We start from the raw sequence: 13,845 nt of genomic DNA, 5'->3' as shown, positions 1-13,845 counted from the left end.
ATTGCTAAACAGTTTGCTTTTTGCATGTCACATAACCTGGTTCCCTGTACAATTGGAAAGTACAGGGGTTTTTAGTATTCAGTAAAAGAGGAGCTGCAATGCGTCAGAAGTACTGAGGAGAAATAATGTGTGGTTCCTTATTTTGTTCAGTATCTAGATTTTGTTCTGTGTCTCACTGATATCGAATGTTTTCGTTGGGGAGACGTGCAGATGTTGACTACCATGAATTGTCAGAGATTTCAGGCAAATAGCGTGTGATGAAAAAGTTAGACATGTGCATAGCATTTGTAGAATTTGTGGCCTTAATGAATTATTGCTTTAAATATAAGCTTGGTCCAATATGTAACTCATTTCAGAATGAGATTGCCATCATATTTTATAATTTATATTTTTGTTTTCCGAAAGGGATTACGTAGAACAGAAAATGAGGAGGCCTGCCAGCTTGCTATGTAACAGGACTTTCTCCAAAATAAAAACAAATTATCCATAAAGAAGCTTCTTCCTTAAAAGAAAAAAATGTGTAAGCTTTATTAGTTTGACATAATTGTGTGTCCACCTGCACAGACCATGGTTCCCATAGCCAGAAGAATGATCAGTGCAGGGTTTAACACCCGACTTCGTTCACTGCTGTTATTGTTACAGGAATTCTGTCCCTGATACTCCACGAAAAACAAAGCTGTCTACTATCACAGGCCACGAGGTTGTGATTCCACTGCTCATAACCCTGATTCTTTTTCTGACACAGTTGTACATTTATAATGTCATTTGATGGTTTAAATAGAAAGTGTGTGCCACACTTTCAAAAATAAATTAGTGAAATCATATTTAGTTGGGCTGGTTGAGATATACATCAATTCAGAGGAAATTCTGTTTCTCTAAAACTGCTTCCAGTATGAATGACTTCTCTGAAACTTTTGTTTTTCAGACTGTTTTAAGTTGGTCAGAACACTTTCGCTTCAGAAGTATTGATGGAAAATTCTCTGACCTCTGTATTTCCTGAGACTTACATAGTGAGTCAAACTTAGCCATTCATTCAGGCAGGTAGTTGGTCACTGTTTTTTTTTTCACTGATACTCCTCTTGACAGCTTGGAGAAAATTCTGTGTTATTCTTAAGGAAATTTGAAATGGTCAAGAGGAGATAAGCAGAGGAAAACAGTAAAAACCTTAAATGCACACTGTCAAAGCTATTGAAGGTAGGTCCCCACTTCTGTACAGCACTGTGATATCGATACACCTGAGGCCAGTACCAGCTTCCCTGTACTAAATCTAAACACAGCCTTAATGTCAAAGTCAGAGTGGGCTAATTCATCTTGGTCTCTGTCATCCATCATCATGGATTCCTTGGTCAAGGGCTACATCAGACAATTTGTGGTTAGATTGAAATCCTCTCAGAACATTCAGGTTTTTTTTCTATTTTTTCTTCCTTTTTGAGTCTGGTGTTTCTGAGGAGTGTCTCAAGAGACTGATGATCCTTGCTTCCTTTTGCTGTCTCATCTAGCCCATATAAATAAGCTAGCAATCAATTCACTGTGTAGGTCATATATAATGACTGCATTCAATAATAGTGTTGAAAAAGCAAGAATGTTAAAGTCCATATTTTAAAGATTATATGCCAAAAACCTTTTTTTAATAATATAAGTATCTGAGTCTTCTGAATAGAAGTAACTGCTTCCTAGTTTTTGTTCTTTAATGTTATTTTTTGACATGAAATATTCCTTCCTTTCCTCTCAATGTGCAGGGTTGTCTGGGAGAATGTAATAGTTTACAGGCACATTCATAGGCATTTAATCTCTACTTTTTCTCCAAAATGTTAGAACATTCTTCCACAAATACACAAGATCACTGTAGTCACTCAAATGGGTTGGAAAAAAAATAAGTTTTTTTATCTGCAGTACAGCACAGAAAATATGTCAGTTTGACTTGCATAGGATGTTATATACCACTGATAGTCAATAAAAAGTATTTGTAAAAGTCTTGTTTTTCATTTGATGTAAATTAGTGAAATAAGATTTCTTGCACGTGCTTAGGTGATTGAGCTTTTCTTGGCATTTATTTGAAAGAATTCTCTTTGTGAAGGACGTTCTTTATTGGCACCTTAGAAATTCTGAATGGAAGTGTTATATCTAATGTTAACTTACTGTAGTCCCATAACAATAATATATTGATGGTATTCTTACCTCTTTATTTAAAAATAAATTCATAGGTACAGTTTTAGAAGCAAATAATGAATGAGATGGCATCACACTTGTGTCTGTAAGTCTGCAGGCAGTTGCCTATGAGAGAGATGTTTATCATTCCTTCACATTTGCAAATTATTTCATGCTGATAATTTAATGAAGCATTTGGAGATTAAGTTTTCATCCTATATCAACATTAATCTAAATATTCAGTCACTTAAATGGCACTAGCAAGCTATAAACTTCTGAATCATTACTGCATAGCTGTGAAGTTCGGTATCAGTATGTTTAAAACAGGTCGAAGAAATTAATTTTCACTGACATCCAACATCTGCTAGGCTTTCAGAACGAAGAGACTGAGGTAGGGTAAGGCTGTGAGACACAACATGATTTTCTCCCGCATTGTATTTCCAGAGCATACTTCCACTATTGAACAGAAAGTATTGGAGGAGCTGTGCTCCACAGTGGCTCATGCACTGATGCATATAAATGAACTGAAGCCTTTATTGGGAGATCAATGCTTATATACTTCTTTCTGTGAAAGTCTGGCACTCACAGCCATGCATCAAAATGTTTTATTAATTTTAAAGTGAATGGAAATCTTGTCCTCTTTTTTTTTTTTTTTTAACCTGAATAATAAAACTCTAAGGAAATTACTTCCTCCCCCTTGGCCCCAAGGTAGTTATTATTGTTCTGTAGCATCTTAATTTCATCACAGATAGCCTGGGGGTGCTTACTTTAAAAAATTAATTAATTAATTAAAAAGAAATTTAAGTTTTCCAAATTCTATGACAGTTTAGCTCTAGCTCTTTCAATATAAATTACTCTGTCTTTTACTAACAAATGTATTATCTGCTTTATCTTGAAACTTAGTGAAATTACTGTAGTGGGAGGCTTGCAGGAACTAGTAAAACAGAGCTATTAAATCAAAATAATTGGATTTTAATATGATGTAGTTAATTGGTTAAAGCGCCTGCTTCTCCGAAGCATATCTGCTAATTTTTCTCCCTTGCACCCAATGTCCTTGATAACAGTTGTCCTTTCGTTAGCAGCAATTCTCTCCTGACCCCTCCATCATTTACCTGCTTTCCTCCTCCTGATGCTTCAGGTTCCAGGTGATCTTGGGCTCTTCACGTATCGTACGCTCTACTTGAGGGAGGGTCAGAAAGGCAGAAGGCAGCTGTGCTGGATGCACAAAGATGCTGTTGGGGGTTTCTTTTTGTGAGATTACTGGTTGGGGCAGAAAGCTTGAAACGGCATTCAGCCGCGCCGCGGCTAGCTGGAGATATCAGAAAAAGAGAAAGCTACTCATCTGGTTTGGGTTGATAAATAAAACCAGTTTACTCTGTGAGAAAGCTTGTGGCTGTGCCAAAGTTAATAAAACGTTGAGATGAACTTTGCTTGTTACGTTCAAAGGCCCTCTCTTTCCCAAAACAGCTTTCTGTCAGACACCAGTGTAATGCTGCGGGGCTCCTCGCCACGGGTGATTCGTGCGCCGTGTCCCTGCATGGAAGCCAAATGTTCGGAGATACCTAAATGCCTTTGGTCCCAGCTGTCCCTAGTTCCTTTTATGTGGTCTGGCCCTGGGGGAGGAGGGAAGGGTGAAATGCTGGAAATCACCTCTGAGGTTTCTCCTTTCTTGCAGTAGGGAATGTCTCCATTGCTAAGTCGTGCTGCTGTCTAGAGTCCTTGGATTCAAAGGAAGCTTAAGAGGATCAGAGTCTGTACTGACAGATGTTGTTTTGGTAACTTTTCCCCTTTTGCCATCCAATTGCACCCTTTTCCCCCATATTTCGCTCGTCGTGCAGTTTGCCATAACGTGTAAGTACCAGCAGCAGTCAGAGGTCACTGCTGCCTTGTTTCAGGTGCTGGGCGTTGCGGGACCAGCTTGTGTTTTCCGTGTGAGTTTCCTTCTCAACCAGGGCTTGTTACTTTCTGAAGAACAGGCCTTCGGAAAGGCTGTCATTGCTTCTGTGTGCTACTCTGGGAAGGACGAGCAAATCTGGACGATCAACTGGAAAATCTGGACGACCAACTGGAAAGGAAAATAGATTTTCGTGCAGTAACTCCTGTTTGTGTTTGTTTGTTAGCCACCATAACATTAAACTTAGAGCAACATTTCTTCTGCAGGGATGCCAAACTAACAGGGTCTCTTTCTTTTGACTTGAAAATGTCATGTCCTATTAACTCATAAGGTTTCAGGATAAGCTATATACCATCAAAACAGATGTATACATAAAGAAGCATAATTAAATTACAAAAATAACTTAGTATTAAGGGGAGAATTATCCTATTTTTTTCTCTACTATGTCTACAGATCCATTTCTTTCCTAAAACTCTTTCTTAAAATGCTCACTAAATAGCTTTGTACTTCAGTGGTCTCATGAAAAGTGGAGTAAAAAGTGCTTAACAGTATCAAATTAGCACTTGTAGTAATAGTAATTGAAGACTTTTATTTAAGAAGTTTCTCTTTTCTTCCATATGTATTTCTAATAATCTTTCTGGTTTAGTTTTTTTTTTAAATCTTCAATGCTTTGTAGCAGTGTACTGATGTGTTGTATATCTGAGTTTCTTTTAGATGGGAATGACCTGAAACAAGAAAAAAGAGCGGGTTGTTACTGTAAGGAATATATTTGTTTGCATTGTAGAAGAACCTTGGAACTGCAATTAAGCTTATTTTAGATCTTCTTGTTCTTGCATACTTTACTGGGCACTCACAATAGTTGAACAGTTTGAGAGAAAATATCTTTAAGTGACTCTGGGAAACAGAAAATAAGTGGTACAGCTTAGAAAGTTAATGCAACTCTGCTGCTTTAAACTCAATTCTTAAGCATACTGTTAATTAGGATAGCATTTTCACTTTGTAAAGAAGTGATCAACAAAAAAAAATAATAATTTTTAAAAAGTGCTGATGTTAGGATTATAGCAAAGAAACGAGCGCTGTATGGTGAAAGAGAGAGCTGCGTGCTGAAGTTAGGTAATTCCTTTCACCTATGAGAAGCCATTGTACCAAACTAAGCAAACGAACACATCCTCAGAAGAGGAGGATCATCTCCAGACAGTTCAAACACAGACAATGGAACAGCAGCAAAGTAAATGCAGAAGGATGGAGGAGCGCACTGTCTACTTAAGCTCAGTAAATTGAAGCCAAATAGAAAATTTCCTATGGAGGTTTTCTACAAACAGTATCTGTCTCTCTGTTCTTGGGAATGAAAAAGCAAATTAAATTTCTCTCCATGGAGCTGAGACATAGCCTGTGAGTTTCTCTGTCAAACAGACAGAATATGCTTCAGCAGAATGATAGCAGTCATTTGAAACAATCCAGAAGAAATGTCCTTTGTGGAGGGAAAAAAAAAAAAAAAAAAAAGGTGTTCTTAAGAAAAAAATGCCAAAGATCTTAGACATGGAGATATATGAATAAATGGTCACTACCTTGATGTATTCTTTAATTGGGATCTCTTATGACTTAGAAATCTGTGAATGAGTGGACAGGGTGAGACTCTGCTATGGAAATTGTACCTCAGACGTTATTTTAAAAACAAAATACTTGAGACTAAAACTAAAATTTATCTTGTATTTATCCTGTTAAGGAAGGTAAACGTGAGGACATGGTTCCTGGTCTTACAAGAAACTTCTTAGGCTATTAAGTGTTTTACTCTGTCTTAATAAATGTGAATAATGCCACATAGATTTGTCCTATGTTGTTGTAACGTGTAAGACTATGAGGTTTTTCACTCCAAATACTTGTTGTATAGTCTACTGAAGAGATACTGATAGTAACAGGTTTTGTAACATAGCTGTGGGATATTAAAACTGAAACCTGGATCGATGGTTTTTAACAAACCTTCCCAATACAGTGGATCGTGAGGCTGTGTTTTGCTGTAGCTTTGTTGTGACTGGGGCTTCTTGCAAAGATGAGCCATGTATTGCCATTCTTGGCAATTTGTGTTTGCACGGGTTAACTCATTATGTAAAAGAAGAAACAGATCTACATGTAGCATGTGTATTTTGCTGACAATTCCTTTACTGGTTTCTAGTTTGGGGCTCTTCAGAATTGGTTCCATGTTTCTCCAGAGGTATAAACTATGTTGACAGATAGTGAATCCAATATGTGATAACGTGCTCAGTGAATTCAGTGGATGTCCTAATGCTTTTTTCATAATTCCAGGTGTATAATTTTAGTAAAACAAGAGCATTAGTAGCCGTGAATCCTTACAGTCAGCTTAATCAGTATGCTCTAACTTTTTATTTCTTTCTCTCTAGGCAGAGCTGGTGAAAGGGAATTTGCAAAGTGTTGGACTCACGCTGCGCCTTGTGCAGTCCAAGGAAGAAGATGCAGGACATGTTGTTATTGAAACGGTTACGCCAAATTCACCTGCAGCAGCTGCTGATCTGCAGAGGGGAGACAGACTTCTAGCAATTGGCAGTGAGTAATATGTCAGCTTTCAAAATCATGTCTTGTAATCAGGAAGGACATTTCTGCATAGAGTTCAATTAGACTGCTGTTCTCAACAGTTACGCATATGCCTGGCTCTCGTAATAAATTCATTTGTATATTTATGACCACTTAAGGTTGTCATTCACTTGATCAGTTTTCTTGTATATTTATTCTTTGCTAGGTTTATTTTCTCTTTGCCAACATAAAGGTGAATAAACATTTGAATGTAAATATATTTTGACCATTCAAATAGTGATGCTATAAGGTTCCCTACTTGGTTTTTGCTAGCAATGTTATAAAATGTGCTTGGCTTACAGAGAAAACAGTAACATTTTGTTTGCATCATAGACCTGCATTCTCTTAATTGAATCTGAATATACTAAATAGAGCATGGAACAAATGGTATAAATGCCTTTTGATTACCAGAGTAATTGAAATAACAAAATGACCCAAGATGATCTGTCGACTATTCAACAGTAGCTATACTTTTGGTACCAAACTTCATCAGCTTTGATATGTAGTTTATTTACTCTGAAGTTCTCACAATGAAAGACTTTGGCCAAGTTGTAAATGAGAGAGTTAAGTGTTGCATTGAGGCAAAAACAAACAACTCTTGATGTTTTTTTTTTGTGGGGGCAGCATTTATGAGAATTAATAAATGGTTTGATGTAGGCTTATAAAGACAAAAAAGTGGGAATACCATTGTATATCAATATGTGTCTTAGAAGTAAGTATAGGTAGCACTGATAAAACTGAATGCAAACTAAAATCACTAGGGGAAAATGGTAATAACATTTTTGTAAGGTTATATTATAAATGTAGTTGTAGAGAGATCATCTCCATAATGTCATTAGTAGAGAATAGAATTCAGCAAGAGTTGGATATACACTCCTCCTAAATATGCCTGTTACCCCTGCATGTGGTATCCATGTATGTGATACATGTGTATTTATAAACATACACACTTCTCCAAACATTAACTATACAACCAGGATTTAAAATTTTATTCTAAATTCGTTTTTGCTAAGTCATTATCGTACTAACTCTTCTATAGTGTGTTAAAAACTACTGTGAAGATAGAACTTTACACATTTGGGTATACAAGGACTACTTAATGTGACTGTGCTAGCATGGATTTAAGATCCAATAGCTTAAAAGGATTTCAAGTTACTTTGGACATGTACATTGGTTACCTAAGAACAAGGGAAAAGTCACTTTTATATGACCTTCTTCATTTGAACTGTGTGCTTACTAAGATGCTTTAGCTTGCACCTAACTTGTTAAATCTAACTCTTAGTGTAGGCTGGAGATACTGCCAAAGGAGTCCAAAAGTCTGTGATGATGAAGATGGTTCAATTTATCTTCACTGTTCAGCCACATTGAGAATGTAGCATCATGCCTGCATTTTGCAAACATAGCGGACCCCTCAGCTTTATTGGCCTAACTGCTTTAATTATAGCCACATTTTAAGATACCCATCTCTTTTGAGACCTTTGTTAATGCTTACATCTGAAAAATCCAACTATAAAGTAAGCAAAAGTTAGCATATAAACGTTACTCTTCAAAGTGTTAATAACAAATAGAAAACTGGACTTTGTATGTTAGCATCATTACCAGCTCCTGAGGTAATATATTTGTATGAGTAAAATGGAAGGATTTCAGTCCAGCTCTTCTGTCATAATTGCTTGACTTCCTCTGTTAGTGGTAATAATACTATTGCTCATTGCTAAAGATCTCAATGTATGTGTTGACTATTTTTGGTCGTTTAGATTACTAACATATTTTCAAATCTGAAATTTTTATCTTTTTTTATAGGTGTTAAAATCACATCAACTGTCCAAGTGTTGAAGCTTATTAGACAGGCTGGGGACAGAGTTTTAGTCTTTTATGAAAGGCCTGTTGGGTATAATCAGCATGGTTCAGCACTACAGGATGGATTTGGACAGTTGGAAGACTCTGCTTTCTTGACACAGCAAGATGATGACCCAGCTAGCTTATCAGCTGATGTTGATAACAGAGACTTTGATTCAGAATTCGAGGACTTAGCATGCGAATCATCTGAACAAAAAGAAGATATGCCAACAACTCCAAGTCCAAAACGTTCAGTAGTAATACTTGCTTCTAAACCTCTTGGAACTATATCTCCAATTCTGAATCGAAAACTGCATTTAGGAAGTTATCAGGCAACATCAAAAACTCAGCAAAAAGATGGAACTAAAGTGGCAACACCCAAAACAGCTGAGAGTTCAGATACATCACAACAATCAGGTAAACAATCACAAGGATCCGGTACTAAGCCTCCCGTACCACCTAGGCCACAAAGTAAGCCTAATTTGCCTACTAGTGAAACTCAAAATCTCTTAGAAACTGGAAGTTTATCTTCTGAAAAACCAGAGAGGCCACCTCCACCTGCCAGTAATGGAGATAAATGTACAGAGAAAGTAGTAAAGAATAATGATCAAATAGAAGACCCAACGGTATCAAAAGTAGCAACGGTACCAAAACAAGATCCATCAAAAGATGGAATTTCAGAAAATGCACGTAGTAACAAAGATAGTGGAGATGATCATCAGACTTGGGAATCGCCAGAAATTCCATATCGAATCCGGCAAGGCCGATGGCCAAAGACAAGAACATCCTGCTGTGTATTTGAAGTAGAAGAATACCATAAGTACCTTAATGTTGCACTGTGGTGCAGGGACCCTTTCAAAGCCGGTGGTTTTATCTGTTTAGGCTATGCAAGCATAAAACTTGAAGAAATTGCTTTAGATTGTATAGCTACGTCATCAATGGAATATGTTAGAACATTTAAATTGGATGCTCCTGCACCTAAAGCAGCGGTCACTAGAACAGCATTGAGGAATTTGACAACCCATAAGGGATTCAATGAAAAATTTTGTTATGGTGATTTAACATTACACTTCAAATATTTAAAAGAAGGTGAAGTAGATGATTCAAACTTTCTGGTGGAGAAAGAAAAGGAATGTCATTTTGAAGAAGAAGTTCCTGTACTTCCAAAAGAGGATCCTTATTTGGGACAAATTGTTGTTAATGAGAACAAGCATAACTTTCAAGATACTCAGTTTCAGAATCCAACGTGGTGTGATTACTGTAAAAAGAAAGTATGGACTAAAGCAGCTTCACAGTGCATGCTCTGTGCTTACGTTTGCCATAAAAAATGTCAAGAAAAATGTCTGACTGAGACACCCTTTTGTGTAGGAGCTGAAAAGCGACTTGATCGAACTGCGGGAGCTTGTAAAACGGAAGGACAGGAAACTTCACAAGCCACGTCCTCTCGTGTTGATTCAGAATCTAAATCTGTTAACAGAACTACAGGTTTGACCAGACATATCATCAACACAAGTACCCGTTTGTTAAACCTTCGTCAAGTCCCCAAAGCTGCTCGCCTTTCAGAGCAAGGAACAGAGGCTGTAGAGCCGTCGCCAAAGCACACACCAAACACTTCTGATAACGAAAGTAGTGATACCGAAATTAGTGGTCCAAGTAGTCCTTCAAAACGTGCATCAGGTACTGGGATAAAGCTGGTCAGAAAGGAGGGCGGTCTAGATGACAGTGTCTTCATTGCAGTTAAAGAAATCGGACGTGATCTCTACAGAAGTTTACCCACAGAGGAGCGTTTTCAGAAACTAGATTTTATGTTGGATAAGTTGCAGAATGAAATAGACCAGGAGCTGGAAAATAATAATTCACTTGTTAAAGAAGAAAAAGATGCAAATGATACAAGGAAAAAAGCATTGATTGCTGCTGCGCTGGCTAAATCAGGAGAAAGACTGCAAGCCCTTACGCTGCTCATGATCCACTACAGAGCAGGCATTGAGGATATAGAGTCTTTGGAGAGCATGTCGTCAGACCGGCAGTCCAGAAAAGTGACTAAAGATTCAGAGGAAGCCAGTATAGCAGAAGAAGTGGATAACGAAGATGTCAGTCTGACAGAGGCTCCAACATTCAACATCGTATCAGAAGAAGCAGAAGAACCACCTCAATCAGTAGACTGATACTTAAACGTTTAGCCTTTGAAGGACTGAACTAAAGAAATACTTTGCACTTAATTACAAACACACAAATCAAATTAAAACACTGGTATAAGACACCTGCTTCTCCACAGTTATTTGCCTGTGTAAGAGTACAGCTGATAATGGTTCTCCAGCTATAGCACCGACATTTTGTTAAACTGGCTGGTTAAAGCTACATTTTGGGGTTTATATTGGAAATTTATTTTTAATAACTTATTTTTATTTTTTTCTAATTATGTAACTTTACCATTTCACATTAATGTGTGTGGTATCCCTAATATATTACTTGTTCCCCTTCCTGCCCCCCTTTCATTTCTTTTGAGCTAATGTTCTCAACAGGAAACTGTCAGGATTCTTGAAATGTTTAGTTTCCATCATATGATGAAAAAAATAAGCTTGTTGCATGCCTAAGCTGATGACTGACACAGAAATCACTGAGGGACCAGGCTTCAAAACTTTGATCACGGTTACTGTATGTCTCCTAGGTAGTTGTGTTATCTCTTTGCCAAACATATCATGACAACAAACAGAACATCTTTTTGTGTCTGTTAATAATACTCAGTGAAGAAGTTACTGAATATCAGGTCATTTGTTTTCCATCCTTTTGTTAAATGCAAAAACTGTTCATAGTTGTTAGCATAGTTCGTAACAATGCCATGCTAGAAAAAGCCTCCTTACAACTTTGGAATACTGTAGCCTGATGGAATTATATTAGATATTGAAGTACACACTGGTAATAATTGAACTGAGAGTATTTTGGAGATAAAAGAAGCTGGTTGCCTTCTGGAACAAAATTGTCTTTGAGTATTGCTGTATTATCTGATAAGCTGATAAAGGAAAAAATGTTCTTCACAAGAGCTGGAGGTTTCATTGCATTCTATGAAAAAGCGTGTAATGACAGTTTAAGTAATTTCAAAAGTTTTAATATTCTGCTGCAGATTTTATCATTTCAGAAAGCTTAAGGTACAAAGTAAGTAAGGGTTGACAACACACCTAAACATTGTCTCTCAGCGTTTTTGAGTAACCACAGAGGCAAAGTGCATTCAGCTTCTCAGACAGAAGAGGCAGTCTGAGCAGAGGATCACCTTTTTCAGAAAAAATGTCGTATAGTGTATATAACATGTTTTCTTTTTGAGTCAAAATAAGTGAGTCCAGTAGTCAAGAGGAAGAATTACAGCCAGCAGCTTTTGAAAAGAACTATCTGGTCTTGTGCATTGTGTAAATTGCGGATCTTAGCATTATCTGGCTACGGCCATTGTTCTTATTTATTTCTTGTAAACATGACTTTAAGTTTCACTCTCTGTATAGAAATGCCATATAAAATATCATCTTTATTTTAGGTACTGCATTAGGGTCATTATCACTGGTATCACTGATAGTAGGAAGATGCCTTTGTGGAAATGGAGTTGAATCTAAGATGGTGAAATAAAAAATTTAAATTTTCAGGCAGTTTGTATTGTAGCTCTCCATTAAATTTGCTTCTCAGTTTATTTCGTGGTGGGCAAAATTAAGAAGCAACGGTTTTCACAGATGGAAAAGCATACTTGTACTTCTAAATGAAAAAAATTACTTCCACTCATGCAACTACTTGCACTTTTTGTGAGTTCTGGGCAGTTGATAATTATTTAGCTGATGTATGGAAAACACTATCCATGCTAAAATAGGCATGTGTCACACTTCTGAAATTAAGCTTCAGCAAATAATCGCACAAAATTAGCTTCCCTTATCAATTAAAAGTTATTTAATCTATACCTGCTTGAGATGTGTATTAAGACTTTCCCACTCCATTTTCTCAGTGGCTTACCATTGGTGGCGATCTGCATTAAATCTCCATCAGTGTTTGCTCTTATGGACTACTATAGAAGTTTTCAAATATATCCAAGTACATCATTTAAACCCTGGTACACATGAAGGAGCTGTGAAAACAATGCAAATACCGATTTCAAAAATGCATTTGAGGTTTCAAATTTACTTGTGTAATACAGTGGGTAAGAAAAGCTGGATATAGTTTTCCTTGTATAGTACTGCTAATGATGATTGTAAGAGATAAATTAAACGTAGTGCAATATTTTTAAATATACTGAATGGGAAAAGGGCAAAATAGTTGTATTTTAGTGATAAGAAGGAAAATAAATTCCTATCTGGCATTAATTACAATACATGGTGAATCTTGAGGGGAAGAGTGTAATACATTCCTGATGTAATCCTTGCTTCATGCTTGATTGTACATAGCTGAAAATAAAGAATACCACAGAAAACAAGAATATCTTGACTTAATGATATCTGAATAGGTGGCAGCTACACACACTTGCAGAAACTCTGCCTAATATGATTTTGTTGGCTATTATTTTATCATGAGAATAAGCTTTAATAAAATAGTTTTGCTAAATTATCATCTTCTTTGCATTGTCTCAGTATTTTTTAACCATTTGTATCGCACCAGTGTGTCATCTAAAGCCACTACTTGAAAATATCTTTGGGAGAAGAAGACACATTTTGCATTAAATAAAATTACTGAGTGCCAGATTAATTGAGCTTTCATGCATTCTTTGTATTTGAATATGTTTGTTTTTGTTCTACACAATTTAATAATAATCATAAATTTAAAATGGTGATTGCAGTTGATTCATTGTGTAGTTAGATAGCATTAAAAAATGCCAAATACATATATTTTTGAGACCTCTAACCTCTACACAAATAATACTCAGTTATCAGCACTATGAACTATCAGTGGAGTTGCTGTGTGTGTGGAGATGAGATGAGGAGGTTATCCAAAAAATTATGGCTTGCAGAATTTTTTCTGCAAGGAAGAAGAAATTCCTTCTCTCAGAAAATGCTAATGGATAACTAAAGAGGTCTCTGCTGTTCACTTGCTCATTTTTTGTTTAATCACTTTTTCATTCTAATTCCCAATCCTTTATTTCTTTTTCCTGAAATTTGAAATAAGTCACACGTGGAAGTTTACACCTTCAAGGTAGGACTGAGGACTGAGTAGTGGGAAAAAAAATGCACAAAACATGGGAGAAAACATGGGAGAACCCAAATTATTCCAGGACAGAAAGTTTTCTGTGCTGCTTAGGGTTACTACTCCATTACTATCTGATAAAATCCACTTATTTCTCCATGCTGCAGAAAATCCAAAAGGTAGAATGACTGTTCGATGTCTGTGTGGGGTAAAAAGTAGAGCACAGACAG

The 13,845-nt window shown here is 36.6% G+C and overlaps 1 protein-coding gene across 1 annotated transcript in view; it reads left to right on the top strand.

The window, feature by feature from the left end:
- The window catches only part of PDZD8 (PDZ domain containing 8), a 57,275-nt gene extending 44,230 nt beyond the window's left edge, over window positions 1-13,045 (top strand). Inside the window, exons 4-5 of the mRNA XM_068688834.1 lie at window positions 6,442-6,604; window positions 8,432-13,045. Coding sequence (XP_068544935.1) covers window positions 6,442-6,604; window positions 8,432-10,632 — 2,364 coding nt within the window. The 3' untranslated portion in view covers window positions 10,633-13,045. The remainder of the gene's footprint in view (window positions 1-6,441; window positions 6,605-8,431) is intronic.
- Window positions 13,046-13,845: the final 800 nt, after the last annotated feature.

The sequence above is a fragment of the Anas acuta genome, chromosome 7, assembly GCF_963932015.1.
Source record: "Anas acuta chromosome 7, bAnaAcu1.1, whole genome shotgun sequence".
In the NCBI taxonomy this organism is placed as follows: Eukaryota; Metazoa; Chordata; class Aves; order Anseriformes; family Anatidae; genus Anas; species Anas acuta.
The sequence above is the reverse complement of the archived record's forward strand: the minus strand, read 5'-3'. Positions and strand labels throughout refer to the sequence as shown.